The 19,454-nt window shown below is 39.5% G+C and overlaps 1 protein-coding gene across 1 annotated transcript in view; it reads left to right on the top strand.

Moving 5' to 3' along the window:
- The window catches only part of SLC16A10 (solute carrier family 16 member 10), a 758,083-nt gene that overhangs the window by 706,574 nt on the left and 32,055 nt on the right, over positions 1-19,454 (top strand). Inside the window, exon 6 of the mRNA XM_044062731.1 lies at positions 7,107-7,335. Coding sequence (XP_043918666.1) covers positions 7,107-7,335 — 229 coding nt within the window. The remainder of the gene's footprint in view (positions 1-7,106; positions 7,336-19,454) is intronic.

Here is a 19,454-nt window from a genome sequence, read left to right as displayed (position 1 = left end):
ACATGTGAGTGTGTGAGCGCACACACACACACACACACACACACACACACACACACACTCATACATGCATGTGAGTGTGTGAGCACACACACACACACACACACACACACACACACACACACACACACACACGCACACACACACAAACTCTTTCCCCACCCCCACATCTGCAGATTCTGCCCAGGTGTGCTACAGAGACCTACAATGCCAGAAAGACATGAGAGACTTTGGAGTGTTTAAGTACCATTTTTTTTTTGTTTTTCTTGTTGCTTATTGCTATTTTTGCATAAACGCTCATTTTCTGACGTTTATTGCTTCTCAGAATGCTCATTTTACACTGAAATTGCATTTACTTGTGCCTGCACTTTAAAATTCGTTTTTTGTTGTAAATTGTTTTTTTAACTGTTACTGGCTTCCCACTCAAGTGTGACAGCCATTACCGCACTATAAAAGTGTTTTTGCATTTGTTTCTACTGTTTTCTTGAAACAAAACAAAAAAACCTTACTAACCTAGAAAAAGTCCAGTTTCAGATACCTGCTGATATCTGGACTGTGTTTGGCCATACCTTACGTGGGCAAAAAGGAAGTTTCTTTGTTCACCAGTGAGAGTGGGGTGCTCTGAACAGCCAGAGAGACATAAGGGGAGACTTTTGAGTGTTTAAGTACCATTTGTTTGTTTTTTCTTGTTGCTTATTGCTATTTCCGCCTAAACGCTCATTTTCTGGCATTTATTGCTTCTCAGAACTCTCATTTTACACTGAAATTGCATTTACTTGTGCCTGCACTTTAAAATTTGTTTTTTGTTGTAAATTGTATTTTTAAGGTTTACTGGCTTTCCACTCAAGTGTGACAGCCATTACTGCACTATAAATGTGTTTTTGCATTTGTTTCTACTGTTTTCTTGAAAAAAAAGAAAAAAAAACAAAAAAATCTTGCTATTTTCCTGCTTTACTAAGCTAGAAAAGTCCAGTTTCAGATACCTGCTGATACCAGACTGTGTTTAAGCTTCTGTGTTTGGCCATACCTTACTTGGGCAAAAAGGAAGTTTCTTTGTTCACCAGTGAGAGTGGGGAGCTCTGAACAGCCTACCTGCCCTTGAGGAGTGGTTTCTGCCCAGAAACTGTAGTTTTATTGGCCATTTTGGGCTAATTTCTATCTCTTTAATCTTTCTGATATAAAAAACGCATTTGCACGTTTTTTGTGTTTGTTTAAGCTCAGCAGATCCTGCCCAGGTGTCCTGCAGAGACCTACAACGCCAGAGAGACATAAGGAGAGGCTTTGGAGTGTTTAAGTACCATTTTATTTGGTTTTTCTTGTTGCTTATTGCTATTTCTGCCTAAATGCTCATTTTCTGGTGTTTATTGCTTCTCAGAATGCTCATTTTACACTGAAATTGCATTTACTTGTGCCTGCACTTTAAATTCGTTTTTTGTTGTAAATTGTATTTTTAACTGTTACGGGCTTCCCACTCAAGTGTGACAGCCATTACTGCACTATAAAAGTGTTTTTGCATTTGTTTCTACCGTTTTCTTGAAAAAAAAAACAAAAAAACAAAAAATGTTGCTATTTTCCTGCCTTTCTAAACTAGAAAAGTCCAGTTTCAGATATTTGCTGATACCTGGACTGTGTTTAATCTTCTGTGTTTGGCCATACCTTACTTGGGCAAAAAGGAAGTTTCTTTGTTCACCAGTGAGAGTGGGGAGCTCTGAATAGCTTACCTGCCCTTGGAGGAGTGGTTTCTGCCCAGAAACTGTAGTTTTATTGGCCATTCTGGGCTACTTTCTAACTCCTTAATCTTTCTGATATACAAAATGCATTTGCACGTTTTTTGTGTTTGTTTAAGCTCAGCAGATTCTGCCCAGGTGTCTTGCAGAGACCTACAATGCCAGAGAGACATAAGAAGAGACTTTTGAGTGTTTAAGTACCATTATTTTTGTTTTTTCTTGTTGCTTATTGCTATTTCTGCCTAAACGCTCGTTTTCTGGTGTTTATTGCTTCTCAGAATGCTTATTTTACACTGAAATTGCATTTATTTGTGACCTGCACTTTAAAATTCGTTTTTTGTTGTAAATTGTATTTTTAACTGTTACTGGCTTCCCACTCAAGTGCCACAACCATTACTGCACTTTAAAAGTGTTTTTGCATTTGTTTCTACTGTTTTCTTGAAAAAAAAAAAACAAGAAAAACAAAAAATGTTGCTATTTTCCTGCTTTACTAAGCTAGAAAAGTCCAGTTTCATATACCTGCTGATACCCGGACTGTGTTTAAGCTTCTGTGTTTGGCCATACTTTACTTGGGCAAAAAGGAAGTTCCTTTGTTCACCAGTGAGAGTGTGGAGCTCTGAACAGAATACCCGCCCTTGGAGGAGTGGATTCTGCCCAGAAACTTTAGTTTTATTGGCCATTTTGGGCTAATTTTTATCTCTCTAATCTTTCTGATATAAAAAATGCATTTGCACATTTTTTTTGTGTTTGTATAAGCTCAGCAGACCCTGCCCAGGTGTCCTGCAGAGACCTACAACACCAGAGAGACATAAGGGGAGACTTTGGAGTGTTTAAGTACCATTTGTTTGGTTTTTCTTGTTGCTTATTGCTATTCTGGCATCTATTGCTTCTCAGAACGCTCATTTTACACTGAAATTGCATTTACTTGTGCCTGCACTTTAAAATTAGTTTTTTGTTGTAAATTGTATTTTTAAGGTTTACTGGCTTCCCACTCAAGTGCGACAGCCATTACTGCACTATAAAAGTGTTTTTTGCATTTGTTTCTACTGTTTTCTTGAAAAAAAAAACAAACAAACAAACAAATCTTGCTAATTTCCCGCCTTACTAAGCTAGAAAAGTCCAGTTTCAGATACCTGCTGATACCTGGACTGTGTTTAAGCTTCTGTGTTTGGCCATACCTTACTTGTGCAAAAAGAAAGTTTCTTTGTTCACCAGTGAGAGTGAGGAGCTCTGAACAGCCTACCTGCCCTTGGAGGAGTGGTTTCTGCCCAGAAACTGTAGTTTTATTAGCCATTTTGAGCTAATTTATATCTCCTTAATGTTTCTGATATAAAAAAATGCATTTGCACGGTTTTTGTTTGTTTAAGCTCAGCAGATCCTGCCCAGGTGTCTTGCAGAGACCTACAATGCTAGAGAGACATAAGGAGAGACTTTTGAGTGTTTTAGTACCATTTTTTTTTATTTTTCTTGTTGCTTATTGCTATTTCTGCCTAAATGTTCATTTTCTGGCGTTTATTGCTTCTCAGAATGCTCATTTTACACTGAAATTGCATTTACATCTGCCTGCACTTTAAAATTCGTTTTTTGTTGTAAATTGTATTTTTACCTGTTACTGGCTTCCCACTCAAGTGTGACAGCCATTACTGCACTATAAAAGTGTTTTTGCATTTGTTTCTACTGTTTTCTTGAAAAAAAAAATCTTGCTATTTTCCCACCTTACTAAGCTAGAAAAGTCCAGTTTCATATACCTGCTGATACCTGGACTGTGTTTAAGCTTCTGTGTTTGGTCATACTTTACTTGGGCAAAAAGGAAGTTTCTTTGTTCACCAGTGAGAGTGGGGAGCTCTGAACAGCCTATCTGCCCTTGAAGGAGTGGTTTCTGTCCATAAACTGTAGTTTTATTGGCCATTTTGGGCTAATTTCTATCTCTTTAATCTTTCTGATATAAAAAACGCATTTGCGCGGTTTTTGTGTTTGTATAAGCTCAGGAGATCCTGCCCAGGTGGCCTGCAGAGACCTACAATGCCAGAGAGACATAAGGGAAGACTTTGGAGTGTTTAAGTACCTTTTTTGTTTTTTCTTGTTGCTTATTGCTATTTCTGCCTAAACGCTTGTTTTCTGGCGTTTATTGCTTTTCAGAACGCTCATTTTACACTGAAATTGCATTTACTTGTGCCTGCACTTTAAAATTTGTTTTTTGTTGTAAATTGTATTTTTATCTGTTACTAGCTTCCCACCCAAGTGCGACAGCCATTACTGCACTTGCTTAAAACTCATAACAAGCACTAAATATCTCTAGCACTAGCCCCCTTATACTGTCCAGAAGGACAAGGCTCTGTGTTCGTCCACACCAGTCAATCAAAAAAACAGCTTCTACCTATTCAGTCACATCCAAAGGGCAGTTTCCAGTGTACTCTCCAGTCCAACTGGTGAATCTGGGCATTTTGAGGCAATGTTACAATTGCCTCATGTACACATACAACCCTCTCCACCTACCACCAAACACTAATATATGCGAGAGATGCAATTATACAGCCAGACTGGAGGCAAAGCTCTCTCAACCCCAGAATGTAATGACTGTCAAGAGGAGAAGGGTAATACTTGCAACACACCAACAGTCTCACATAGACCTAACAGACCAACACAGGCAAATAACACACATAAATACACAAAAACATACTTGGAGGCTCTAAATAAAAATCTGCAAAAGCAACAGAGACCTCCAAAGCAGACATCCAAGCAACTTCCACAACCCATCACCAACCATGAAACACATACTTCACATAATCAGTGTGCCACGCAGTCACAGCCCTTAAGGCAAAATAACATGCCCAACACACTAGTGATAGGCGACCCTATAGTCAGGCACACTGATGTCCCACTAACTAGGCTGGACAAGGAGAAGGTTACAGTTAGCTGCTCGTTGGGTGCCAGGATCCGCCACATAACACAAGCACTCAGGTCACTCCAGAACAAGTACAAATATGACTCTGTCATTGTACATGTTGGTGTGAATGACCTGAGACGTACTTCCCTGGACTACACGAAAAGTGACATGGAAGAGCTCTCTGATCATGTAGCCCAGGCAGGTATGATCCTGACCCTGAGTAGCATCCTACCCTCAAAAAGAATGATGCCACAGTATAAAGAAAAAATGATCAACTTCAACAATTGGCTAAGTTTCTGGTGTCATTCAAAGGGGAGTATCTGTCTGCCTGGGATGACATGCTTGACAAGTCACATTGCTTCACAAGAGATAGCTTGCACCTGTCACCATTAGGCTTTTGAATACTGGCAAAGGCTCTTGCCGCTCCCATAGTACCTTTTTTAGGCAAGGCTCAATAGACAAACCCTCCACCGTAAATAGCACAAGTAACCAAAAAATGAGGGTAATGCTGCTCAATGCCAGAAGTCTAAACCTCAAAATGCATACACTTGAGGCACTCCTCAGTATGGAGAACATCGATATCTGTGCAGTAACAGAAACCTGGTTTAAGGCTCCAGAGAGCACTCCAGCATTACCAGGCTATAACTCATTCCTTACCTTTCGACCACAGAACGCAGACCGAAACACAAAAGGCGGGGGTGTATCCATATCCATCAAGGATACTCACACCTCCAGGTTAGTGGTGCAGCACGATGCATCAGAGATCATCCAAGTGCTTGCTACAGATCACCCACCATGACCCAGGATCCCCATTCCACGTTTTTGGAGACACCGGGATATATGAAGGTCTTACCAAACACCTTAATACTGGGTGATTTCAACTACCCAAACATTAACTGGGAGAACTACTCAAGCACTAACTACCGCTTACTCAGAGATGATCTCTGCTTGACATACAAGGCCATGTCCAACCCTGAATTGATGGATATGCTCCACCTAAAAAAAAAATCCCTGAGAGCCACACGCTCTAGGGATACAAGCCTTACCACATCGATAAATAGGACATGCTGGAGGGATAGATTCCTGACCCAGAAACTCCCCATGCTTTGGAACAAGATTCCAATATACATCAGGCAGAGCCCCTCACTAGCACTCTTCAAGAGAAACCTTGACGGGTGGATGGAAAACAGAAAATTTACCCCGGGGATCACTGCAGTGGCTCTACTGGACAGAGGCGCAGGGAACTAATGGCTCTGCTGGTTAGCGGCACAGGGAACTAATCTAAGGGGGTGGCAAAAGCCAACACACTCTGGGTAGGCTTATAAATGCCCTTGGGCAGATAGCCTTGTACTTACCTATGAACATCTTAGCTGAACCTACCTGCATAATGAGTACTCTCATTGGAGTGAAATGGTGCTTGCAGTATTTTAAGCAATCACTTTTTCCTTTAACAGGAATTGCTTGTATTTTTTTGAGAAAACACATAGCTAATTAGCATTATCAGCTCCTCCAGACTGCCAAATTATCAGGCAAATGTGCCTGTGAGACCACCCATTGCTCTGAATCCCGTTCATTAGTGAAAACCTTAGCTGTAGGGCAGTCCAAGAACTGGAATGGCTTACCACAAGGGGAAAAATGGCTATGTTATGGCTTCTTCATAATAAGCTTTTCTGAATCCTGGCTATTAACCTCATGAAACTGTTGCTGAAATGCATTTAACTTCTTATATAATATTCTAACAAAAACAACTGACTGCATCACATGATGCAAAATTAAAAGCCATGAAAATATAAAATTAGTAAATACTGTTATAACATGTTTTAAAAGCCTTTGCTTAATTTACACTTAAAGTTGATAAAATAAGTTTCACCAGGAAAAACAGCATTGACTAAAAATTACAATTTAAATTATTTGTCATTTAAACTGTTATCACCATTTCCATACCCTGAATCAACAAGCTGGTGATCAATCACATAAAATACAAATGTCTTATATGGAGAAAATTTCAACTGATTCCTATACAAGACATTTTAATATATTTTTTGTCTTAATAAAATACTGATGTTTATAAATATATTTGCCAAGCTTCTTAGCTGTTTTCCCAGAATAAAATGTTCCCAATTTATAACACTCTACCACATGGACAGCATGTTCTGATGCAAATGTGAAGTAAAAAATAAAAAAAAAAACACTTGGTGCATAGGATGCCACTAACGATCATAAAGGGGGATCTTCTAAAAGTATGTGAACTTTGAGAATTCTAAAATAATCCCCATTCTCTGATAGTCATTCTTAATTGATTTGTGCTTGTTAAACTACACACTGGTCCACATTGCTACCTATATCTGACTTATATATATATATTAATTGTTACAAAAAGATTGTGTATAGAGATAAAACCTGATGTACACGTATTGTGATTCTAATGTACGTTATCATGTAATGACTAGTAGTTGCTAAAGCATTTATCACACTGTATCTTTTTATGCATTTAGGTAATCTCATTCTTCGTTATTGGTTTTTTGTCTATGATGATTCCACTCTGCAATGCCTTTGGGGGTCTGATTGCTGTCTGCCTTCTTATGGGTCTGTTTGATGGCTGTTTTATCTGCCTTATGGCTCCAATTGCCTATGAACTGGTCGGTGCAGAAAATGTATCCCAAGCAATTGGGTTCCTCCTCGGCTTGATGTCCATACCTATGACTGTTGGTCCACCTGTTGCAGGTAAGAAAGCTTATAATTCCACTTTACTTTTAATCTTGTATTCATGTCACAAACAGCCCCATTCAGCAGAAAGGAAGAGATCACTCTGAAACTGGTTCCAAATAAGTAATCACTAACCTGTGGTGAAATACATAACTTCTTAGCAGAAATCAGAATATGACCTTTTGAATGATGTTATGATTCATAATATGGCTTGAATATTTTGGCCCCAGTATTACAAAACAAATGATTTCTAGCTGTACTGTTTTGGTACATATCCTTAGGACTCCATAAGATACTTGTAGAGATGAGCACATAAATAAAGGAATGTTGGCAGGTGGATTAGCTTCTGTTGGAAATTGTCCTATATTAAAAGCTTAATATTATGAATTCCAGTCTTGTATACTACTTCCACCTGAAAGGCCATCTCAGATGTAGAGCTTGAAAGTTTTTTTTTTTTTTTTAACAGAAGCACCATAGCCCTAATTAAGGCCAGCACTTTGAGGGTGCACAGTGTTTGTTGTTAGTTTGTCTAATGTTGAATAATTTGAATTGCCTAGATGGTTTATTTAAAAAGAGTGAATGTGTTTTGAATAGATTTCTTTAGCCATGACACTCTGGAGTAATCAATAAATGATTAAGCTGCAAACACGCTAGGGTACATAAAGTACTTCAATGCATTATTTAAGTAGATAGTAGTTAGAAGCTGTGTCAACAACACCTCTGATGTCAATGGAAGAAAGTTACTGAGTGTCAGAAACAACATATTGGGTGGAAAAATAAAACTCTTATGAACTCTTGGTCAAGCTCAGATGTTAATGGTTGGTATATTATGAGTCACATAATTAAAGTGACACTGTCATTTTCAGGAAAATTCTGAAAAACATTTATTTTTGATGCTTGCTTTATCCATTTTAGGGTCACAGGGAAACTATAGCCAGTCTTGGAACTCAGTGGCTACAAATCATAGAGTTATGTTGGGTAGAATTTTATTCCATTGCAGATTCATTCACACTCTCAACAGTACATGTAGTCACTCACTCACAGTCAATTATGTACATCTTCAAGGAGTGTTCAACTGTAAACTCAACTGAAGGTTATGAATCCTGACAAAGATTTCCTAATGTAACATACCAGAATGGAGGACTCTCAGAAGTGAATGACTGCATTTTATAATGCCATGTTTTATTATGTACGCCTACACAGAGTTTCAAGACAGTTCCTGTCATTTATAAGAATTAAATACAAAAGAAAACAGGAAATACAATTATTTGATGTTGCTGTATATTTATGGTCATTTTAACCTGTAGCTGTGGACTAAGCCCATTTAAAGCACATTTGCTTTTTTGTATTTACATATATTTATTTTAATTTGTACTGTAATGTGTTTAATTATAAGCAGCTAGACTTTACATTTAAATCAAATTTTTGACATTGTGTGCTAATGAGATTGCTTGGCTGAAACATGTCCATAACTAGTGGAATGATCTTTGTATCACTGTGTATTTTTTTAGCCTGTGTGCAAAAACTTCATCTGAGTCAAACGCACATTTGCTATGTAATTTTTGCTATCTTGTTTCTTAAATTATTAGGTACCAAGTCTTGGATTAATACATCAGAATTTTCTTGTTAGGCCGAATCTTTCTAAACATGAGTAAAATCTTCAGCTGACCTTATGCCGATGAGGTCAGAGTAACACCAAAATACTTCTTTAACATAGTCTGGCTCATTAACTTGAGCCAGTGAACTGAAATATATATTTTTTTTAAATAGACATATATCTTCCATGGTTCAGTGATAAAAGGGAGTCTGTAAATGGCTATGTACGTGTATTTGTGTTTTGATTGTGCCTTTTTAGCTGGTCCAATACAAATCTGCTGCAGGATTTTTAATGCCTATATATAGTGAAATCAATAATATTTTTAGACAGATGTTTTTAGTTATTCTGACACAGTGCTCATCACTTTTGATTTTGAAGTCAGATTTTCTCTTCAAGGGTAAAGTCAGACTATATAGGAGGATGGTTCACTGCTGCAAACTTCTAACAGAAAGGGGCTTGACTATATAGCCATTTACCCAGTAGTAATAAATGGAGTAGTTGGTAGATGGTTTGGAGACTCAGTTGTTATGAGCATGGCTTCACACAACTGTGTCTTCCTCTTAGTTCTTGCCAAATTCTCGGAGGAATCCCAGCAGACCACATTACTTTGTACACCTCTAATTTCTAGAGTTCTTTTAGTACACTTCCTTCATATCCCTTATCCTGGATTTTTATATTGATAGGATTCTCTTCCTTCATGAATATCAAGTAGAAATATTTATACATTCGCAGGTAAGTACTAGGATAACTGCTCCTGCAGTCCATTTTAAGCCTAGCCAATTTTCCTGTTTGTGCTTAAAATAAACTATCCCATCTGGTTATAGATTGACCTTACCCATCCCATCCCATGGTCAATAATTATATATTACCCATAATGAGAATAGCCAGGATCATACCATAGATAATTTGAGGGGATCCATGCATAGGATAAAGCATTTCAGAGCTGTCCATTAATAGTACAGAAGGCAGTCCTGGGATAAATCTTCTGTTTCCCATCCATAGATCTAAATTGTGTTTGAATATGGACAGGAATGAACTTTTTTGTGGATGGGAGGGTCTGTTCCACAGCAACAGTATCCTCTGCAATATATACCTGTTCCTGTTGATGTTGCAGAAATGTTTTAGATCCCTAAACCGACTATTTCTGATGCCATTTGACTTGCTGATGTACAATAAATCCAACAGTAATGAGTCGGGAGATGCCTTTTGTGCCAGACACAAGTCACGTGTTAGCAGTCTGTAGGGTACTGAGTATAGTGACAGGGTTTTGAGTCGGTCCATGTAGGAAATGTTGGTTAAGCCTTGTATCCTTTTATGAGGTATCTCTGTGGGCAATCCAGGTGTTGCATGTGTCTAGACAGATACGTGCCAAAGGGGGCATTATATTCAATGACTGGCCTAATGAGGGCTGAGTAAATGGGGCAATGATATCCCTAGATCTAGACACAATTCCTTTGGTTATACGCTGTGCAATATAGAAGGTTTTACTTACAACAATGGACACATGTTGGTCAAAAGTTAGGTCACTGTTCACATAAGTTCCCAAATCCTGAACAACTGGGTCAAATGTTAGGGGTGTGTTGTCAGTGTAATAGTTCCCTGGGGTAGATGACTTCCCAAAGGATGCAATAATGTGCCATGATTTTGGCAGCAGCTATTTATCTGGGACAAACCTTCCTTCAGGATGGTTAAGTCATTTGGGGATTCAGTGATTGCTTCTAGCTTACTGTTATCTGCAAACTTAGTTAGCCAGAGCCCTTTGGTATTGGCTTTTACTTAAGAAAAGTAGATGCCAAATAGGAGAGGTCCCAGCACAGGACCCTGGGGGACTCCACTAGTGACTAGTCTCTTAGTGGAGATAACTTCCCCTGTTTTGAGCATCTGCGTCCCATGCATGAGTTGGCAATCCTGCAGTTGACACAGAGGTTTATTCCCAGTTTATTTATATTTTCTGTTATGCCTGAGTAGGAAATTATGTCAAAAGCTTTGGCCAGGTCAAAGTATGCATTGTGTACCATTTTGCCTTCATCCATTGCTTTGGTGACCTTTTCGAAAAAATCCACTAGGTTGAGTAAGCATGACCTGCCTTTGACAAATCCAAACTAAGATGGATCCAGTGTTTGGAGTATCCTTATGTTTTGATTGATTAATTCCAAAATAAGTCTTTCCATGGCTTTGCATATGAGGGTGGTCAGACTTATGGGTCTGTAATTGCCTAGGCCTATAGAAGGTCCTCCATTATGCAGGGGAATAACTGCAGCTGTTCTCTGTTCACTTGGTACAAAACCGGTATGGAGACTGAGATTGAACATTGTTGTTAGAGGTGTGGCTAAATTGTGCTTCATGCTATTTATGCTGCATCCAGTGATATCGTCAGGACCCATCAATGCAGTATTTTTAACTTTTGATAGCACTTTTAGCATGTGGTGTGTTGTGATGGCTGGAGCAAACCAGTTTCAGGTACATCTTGAGGGACAGATGGAGGGGAGAGAGGGGTAAAGTTAGAGCTGAATTTCTTGGCCAGTAGGTTCTTTATATCTTCAGCCTTAGTGTAGGTAACATCATTCACAATCAGGTCAATACACTGCTGTGCTGTGTTTTTGAGATTACGAACATAACTAAAAAATGTGTTGTGATTGTCTGTGGTTTAGGTAGCTATTTTAGCCTCAGACATGGATTTGGAGGATTTTATTATGTTCCTGAATTATTTATTTCAGTGACAAGGACTCTAACTTTCTGGGAATTACTCTTCTTACTTTTGGTCAAAATTATTTTCTTTTTATTATAAAACTTTTGATGTCATGGTTCCACCATGTGGGTTTGTTTCAGGAGTTTGCCCTGCACTTGTTCCTATGGGATATAACTGCATCTATGCAACAGTTTATATGCTATTATACTGTGGTGGTGTAAGCTTCTCCGTATTTAGTACAGTTAACTGGGTTTGGTGGGAATATGAAGCTTGAAAATGTAACAATTAGCAGTAGGTAGTTTGTCTTAAAGAAATTTCTAAAGGTACCGTGGGTGGAAGGGATCTCTGGTTTCAGCTTTATTTTGAAGGAGAGTGCTTTAATGGTCTGAGATAACAAGTGATGAAGAAATGCAAGGAACGGTGCAAGTTGCACCCATATTAGTAAGGACCAGGCCCAAGATGTTTTACCCCCTAGTGGGTACTCTGAATGATTTTTCTAGGGCATTTTGTATTGACAAAGTCCAGGAATCTCTGTGTTTGTGGACTAGTGGTGGTGTAGTTTTCCCAGTCTATAGTTGGATAGTTTAGATTCTCTAGGAAAATGGTATTAGGTTTAATACTGAGTGATTCTAGTTCCAGTAGATAGGTGTTGTCACTTTCTTGTGTGATAAAGAGAGTTCTACAGCTAGCTAATATATGGTGTGGGGCGTTTCTGATGATTATTTGGGTGTAAAGAAGCCCTAGTGCATCATGGTGCTTTACCAGCCTTAATGTGAGTCTCTTCTGGATGTAGATTGAGACACCTCCACCTTTTTCTCCCCTCCTGCACAGTAGTCGGTCTAAATGTGTGGAAGGAGTGCTCTCCACTGTTTTAAATGATGCAGCATTCACTACGCAAACTTCAGTGTCCCCCAGGGTAAGAAGGGCTTGTAGGGAATGGAAATTCTTGTTTAGCAGTGGTCTTTTAGCACCTTCATATTTTCCTTTGCTTGTTTCATTATTTTGGTAGATTTATCAGGATGGCATTGCAGAAAAAAAGCAATATGGATGTGGACAATGTGTTTGTCAACAATCAAAATGCTAGAGGGGACAGATGTAAGCCATCCCTGGCAAAGCAGCATGGTCTTTTTTTTTTTATCACCCCTACTTTTCATACTTTCATCATCCTCTTCCTCACTATCTAGTCATTCCATTTTGTATTACTTTTTCTGTCTTTGTTTTTCTTTGTTACTACAGTGTGTGTAAGAGGTTTTATCTCCCTTCTGTCTGGCTTTCCTACTTCCTTCTGCTTTAACGCATTGACACTTATAACCCTTTTTTGTGTTCTTCCAATTAACACCCATACCATGCTGCCTATTGATGTCCAGACCTTTTTTCAGGTCTGGCTTCTTTAACTAATTAACTTACTTGCTAATTGACAGGCAACAATGGAAAGGGCAAAGCGTAATGTAATTATCAAAATTGCACTAAGTTTATTGATTTAGGATGTACTGCAGTAGAAAAATTAACTGTTTTCCATGCATTATTCATGTCAAAATACTTATTTTTATATTTCGGTAACTGAGAGACCTACATGAAATTGAGGGTAAGGTGTGAAATGCCATGTTGTGAGACAGAAAGATTCTTTGCCATTGTCCATTTGTATACTGGAGATACTGCTTAGTGTTCATTAGTAATTATGAACATAAGCTGTATTCCCATGTGTGTTTATTACGTAATACTTCAATAGATCATAGGATCATAGGAGTTTACTAGGCTATCGACTCGGAGATCTTTTCAAGTCTAGCAATTTCATATCAATTGTATCAAAAAACAGAAGGAGTCACCACGTACAAATTAATACCTCCGTTTGTAGCAAAAGCAATAAAATTTATTGTTTTTGCTACAAAAGGAGGTATTAATTTGTACGTGGTGACTCCTTCTGTTTTTTGATACAATCTATTTGTTCCACAATTGTCGGAAGGTGTCTTCGAGTACCAACAACAGTTTCTATCCACAAATTTCATATCAATGTAATACCATAGATATACTAGTCAATACCTAGGATTGCATTTTGTAATGACTGCCCATGTCCAGGAGGGTTGTGGGCACTATCCTCGGTAAGAATTTACGATGCTCCATCCACTCGTCCAGGTTTCTGTTAAACAGTGTCATAGAGGTGCTCTGTTTCACATGAATTGGTAGTCTATTCCAAAGATATGGGAGTCACTGGGAGACAAAGCTGTCTCTCCAGCATGTCCTATTTAAGTTGCAGCCCGTATTTAGGACCCTGGAACAGGCAGCTCTAGTTCTGTATGATTTACAGATATGCAGCAAGTTCATTAGGTTTGGGTCTCAGATTGCTCTGTAAGCCAGACATAAGTCTCCCCAGAGAAATCTATATGATACAGACTATAGTGATAGGGACTTTAGTTGATCTGTGTAAGGCACATGCTGGAGTCCCTTGATCTTCTTTGTTACAAACCTCTGAGGTCTCTCCAATTGCTGCAATTGTGGGCCGGATTAGTACCGAGTATAGAGAGGTCATCAACTCCTGCTTTCAAGGCAAAGCCTTTACTAATCAAATGTGCTGCACATAAAGCCTTCCATACTACAGTAAACACATGCTGGTCGAAGTTATGATCGCAGTCAACTTGTGATCCCAGCTCCCTTACCACTTCGTGGGTACTTAGGGTATTGTTGTAGATTTGATAGTGTGATGGGATATTGTTTTTGCCGAAGGGAATGACGATGCATTTTTTTGGCATTCAGTTTGAGACCGTGACTAAGACACCAGTCATTTGTCTGCATATACTGGAGTATACTGACATCATTTGTGGATTCAGTAATTGCACCCAGTTTGCAGTCGTCCACAAACTCGACCAGCCACAACCCCTTAAATTTGGCCTGAACTACCAAATAGTAGGAGGCCCATCACTGACCCCTGTGGCATCCTGCTAGTGACAGGTCTGCTGGCTGATGTGGAGTCACTCACTTTGATAGTGTGTGTCCGGTTTGTGAGCCTGTTGGCAACCCATCTTACAACAAAGGGGTGTATATTCAGTTTGCTAATTTTATTGGTAATACCTGAGTGTGGGATTGTGTCAAAAGCCTTTGCCAAGTTGAGGTATACTATGTGCACAGATATGCTGTCATCAATGACCCTGGTCACATTTTTTGAAGAAGTTCACCAGATTAAACAGTCGGGATCTGCCCTTGACGAAGTCGAATTGGGTTGGATCCATGATTTGAAGGTCACCTATATCTTTATTTATGAAGTCCATAATGATACGTTCCATGGCCTTACAGATGAGGCTGGTCAGGCTTATGGGTCTGTAATTCTCTGGGTCTGTTGCTAGGCCACCTTTGTGGAGGCAATAACTGTTGCTGTTCTCCATTCCGCAGGAACAAAGCCTGTGGCTAGACTATGATTGAAAAGGGTACTTAATGGTGATGCTAGTTCATGTTTTAGCCTGTTTGAAGGCAGCCAGGATGCAGCCTGGTCCCATAGAGGCTGTGTTTTTGCCTTGAACAAGGCTTTAATGACCTGCTCTTCAGATATGTGTGGTGAAGGGGAATTTAGGGGAAAGTTTGTGATAAGTTTGAAGTGGAAAAGGGAATGAAATTTTCACCAGACCTGTCTGTTATCAGGTTTGCTGTCTCTGTGGGGTCAGTGCATGTGATACCATTAGTCACTAGTTCTGCACATGCTTGGGCCCTACCTTTTAGGCTATGTACATAGCTGTAAACAGCCTTATGGTTATCCTTGGCTGTGCTTGCAAAGTTTTCTCAAAGAAGCCCTTGGAGGATTTGACATGTAGTCTTTTTTGCCTGTTGAGGCTGAGGAGGGTGCTTTTCCATTGTTGGGGCCTTGCCTTTGTTTTCTTGGACAGCATCTTTTTGCATTTGTTGTAAAGTTTGTTGATGCTGGCTGTCAACCATGGTGGCTTGTTTTTACTTGGGGCTCTGGCTTTGATGCTGTCTGGTATAACCGAGTCTATACACTTATGCAAGTGATTATACAGGGCTTTGGTGTAAGCTTCGATGTAGTAACTACTTCCAGCTGGGGGTGGGGCTTGGAATGCATTTATATCTTCATCTAGGAGGGAATAGTTTGCCTTGGTGAAGTTTTTTAGTCTGATTTTACCCTTTGTGAGATCTGGTGTTAGTGCCAGCTCGAAGGTGACTGATTTATGGACACATTTAACTAATAAGGGTCCTACAGTTATGCAGTGCATCAGTTTGACATGTTAGTGAGGACCAGATCTAGTATGTTTGTTCCTCCTGTTCGAGGTATGAACAGTTTGCTCCAGGGCATTTGAGTTAACAAAGTCTAGGAACTTTTGGACTAGTGAGTTAGGGCTAGCATAAGTTTCCCAGTTGATGGTGGGATAATTGAAATCCCCTATAACCAGAGTGTTTGTGAATATTTGGATTGACTCTGGTTTGGTCAAGTAGGCTTCATGTGCATCATGACCCATGGAGGGGGATCTATAACTGCCTATGACTTGAATGGGGGTCTTACCCACAGTAACCTGAACTTGGAGTAACTCCATGGAGTTGTCCAGTCTAACTAGACGGGAGGTGAATTTATCTCTAAAATAGATAGAAAACAGCCTCTTTTGGTTCTCGCTTGTTCATTTTCCAGTCTGAAGGTATGGAAGGTGTTGTAGCCTTGGAAGGCCGGGGTACTCTCTGAGGCCTTGAACCAGATTTCTGTGACTGCACAGACATCTACATATTCCAGTGATAGAAGTGCTTCCAGGGTGTGCAGTTTTTGGTTTAAGCTCTTACCATTCAGCAGCATGACCCTTATTTTGTTATGACTGGCAAATTTCACATTGGTAAGTTTGTTTTCAAGACCTTGACTAAAATAGACACTATGGGTAGGTCAAGAGTCTTTGCCAGCAATTGAAAGCCTAGTGGTGCCAGGTGCAAACTGTCTCTGGCAAAGCAACGAGGATTGTGGACAGTGGCTTCCCAGGCTGACAGAAACTGGATCCCCTTTGAATGACACCAAACACTAATCCAGTTATTGAAATCAATCATTTTTTGTTTATACTTTGGTATCATTCTAAATGAGGGTAGTATGCTGCTCAAGGCTAGGGTCATACCTGCCTGGGACACATACTCAGAGAGCTCAGTCATGTCTCTTCATATAGTCCAGTGAGGTACATCTGAGGTCGTTCACTGCAACATGAACTATGACAGTCATAATGATACTTGTTGCTGAGAGACCTGAGCATACGTGATCTGACAAATTCTGGCACAGGACATTGAGCTAACTGTGACTTTCTCCTTGTCCAACCTGGTGAGTGGGACATCCGTGTGTCTCACTATGGAGTTTCCAATGACAAGAAAATTTGGTTTTTGAGTGTTACGCCTTACAGGCTTGGTAGGAGAGACACTGATGTTACTTATGTGTCATGGGTGTTGTGGAAACAGTTGTAGGAGTCTTTTGTTTTGGAGGTCTCTGGTGTTTTGGTAAGTTTTTTGAGAGAATCTCCACGTATGTTGATTTTTGTGTTTGATACGTACTGTGTGTATAAGTAGTGGTACTGTGTGCATGAGTAGCAGTGAGTGGGTGGACAACCTCTTCAGTGTTACTGTTTCAAGTGCGAAAAAGCATGGATTCAAGATTCTTAGCATAGATACATCTCTTGCACTCTGTACTAGAGTGAGCTATTAGTAGAGGGTTGTCAGTGTACATGAGGCAATTGTTACACTGCCTTAAGAGACCCAAGTCAGCAAGGTTGGCAGGAGAAACAAGGGTAGTACAACTGTCCATAATGCTTGTTTGAAGAACTGTTATCTCAAAGGGGGGCTTTTCAGGACCGATCAAGGAGGAGGGATGGATATTTCTGTCAGGGTGGGGCTTTGCTGGTAGTTTAATAGGTTACAGCTCAGTAGCAGCATTTCTTTGACTGGAAAAGTACTAAGGATGACGGCTACACTAATGTGCTATAGCTGTATCTAAGTGAAAAATTGTTGAATTTATCTATTCATCTGTGGTGCAAAATTGCGCAAAAGAGCGTGATGCTCAACACTCAAACAAGCAGAAACCTGCTCAAATGCAGGGTTTAAATATGAGAAGCTAAAAACTTGAAAAAAACTTTAAAATGGTGCAACAGGACCAATGAGGATGCTTACTCCAAGCCCTAGACCAATCACACTTCACCAGGCAGGTTGCAATCAAGACACTTCTCTCACTAGAGTGCAGAAGGGCCCTTAAGATGTGCTCAGAACAAACAGCCACTGCAAACAGACCCAGATGCAGCAAACCTGTATCTGGACTATGCTACAGCTACTAGCTACCCTAGTTTTGGAGGGAAAACACTAGAGAATGTGACTTACAAACTACTAAAATGCATCAGGTGAAAACTTAGATGTTATTGAACAACACTGCAATTGATATTTGTACTGTCAGTTGCACATCTTGAGAGATATTCAGTGTTATTCATTTTGCTGATTATACCATCAAGCACATTTTCATATTTCTATAACTTTCTGAATAAATGTGCACACAGAATGTAATTTCTTGCTGTCATGTGAAAGCTTATGTCTGGTTAACAAAAGTGATCTAACAGTATGTGACTAGGTTGTACAGTTTCCAAGATATGGCTGTGTGAAGCCCCACGACTGGACAGTAATCAAGGAGCCTCAGTTCTCACCACTGGCACCATTGGGGGATGTACACTGGGAGGATAACAAGTACATACACAGTATTTCCAGATTCAGCTCTCTGTATCCAGTGCAATTTCTCTTAAGAGCACACAGAGACCACAGTCAATGCGGGGTTGGTTTCTCCCTCTTTCTCCAGATCCCCAGTAAGACTCCCCACTGGCACAACTATAGAGGTGAGATCTCAGCTAAGTGGCTAAGCCAAAACCTCCAGTACCCTCTCTGTCCAACAAGTGCTTCTTTTCCCTGTCCAAGTAGCTGACACACACACTCTTTGAGGTTTGATTTACACACACACACACACACACATATACACACACACACACACACACACACACACACACCTGGGAAATGCTGGCACAGGTTTACTAGCTATGCCCCCTTTTGCTCAGAATATAAGGTAGTTATCACTGCCACCAGCCAACTCCTTATCAGCTACATTAAGGCCCTTAACAATGGGTGTCCAATCTTACTGTGGAATATTAATACAAATGGTAGTTTCACCAAAAGCAAAGCTATTAGGAGTGGTCCACACAGTGTGACCAAATAAATATGCAAGCACTCTCAAAACTTCAATATCTCTAGACAGATCAGCCACAATGAAAGGTTTAAATACATTTAATAATAAATAATAAAAGAACAAGAAAATATTCAGTATATGATCACAATGACATCAAAGTTCAAAATCACAGGAAATATTTAAAACAACATTGCAGGACAGTGTCAAGTAAATAAAGAAAAATATCTAAACTAAGCTTCACTGTATTCCTGACTATATCTAAGAGAATTATACTATTTCAAAGTAACTTACTTCATCTGAGCGATGTGGTTAATGGTTCCTGTTGTTGTCAGGTCCAAGACAGAATACAGAATGCACTGTTTCTCTCAGAGAGTTCTCAAATTAATATCTCAAGTATTACTGCTGGAATAACTTGCAGAATGACATCATTTCTTGTCAATGGAATTTATCCCAGGTGAAACCCTCACTTCTGGAAGCTGACAGTATTTAGCATCTACCTGTGCAAATATATAGGCCTTAGATCTTTGGCAGATGCGGGAAGTCATAAAACAATTACATTTCTTCACATTTCAAGACTAGCAATTATTTCACCCTAGAGACAATACATAAAGCTCCCTAGATGTTTTTCATGTTTCACTGTTGCCATCATTACATTTGGGTTATCTGCTTGC

The sequence above is a fragment of the Protopterus annectens genome, chromosome 2.part1 (assembly GCF_019279795.1).
Source record: "Protopterus annectens isolate FY-2018-M chromosome 2.part1, PAN1.0, whole genome shotgun sequence".
NCBI classification, from domain to species: Eukaryota; Metazoa; Chordata; order Ceratodontiformes; family Protopteridae; genus Protopterus; species Protopterus annectens.
This window is presented reverse-complemented; position numbering and strand designations above follow the sequence as displayed.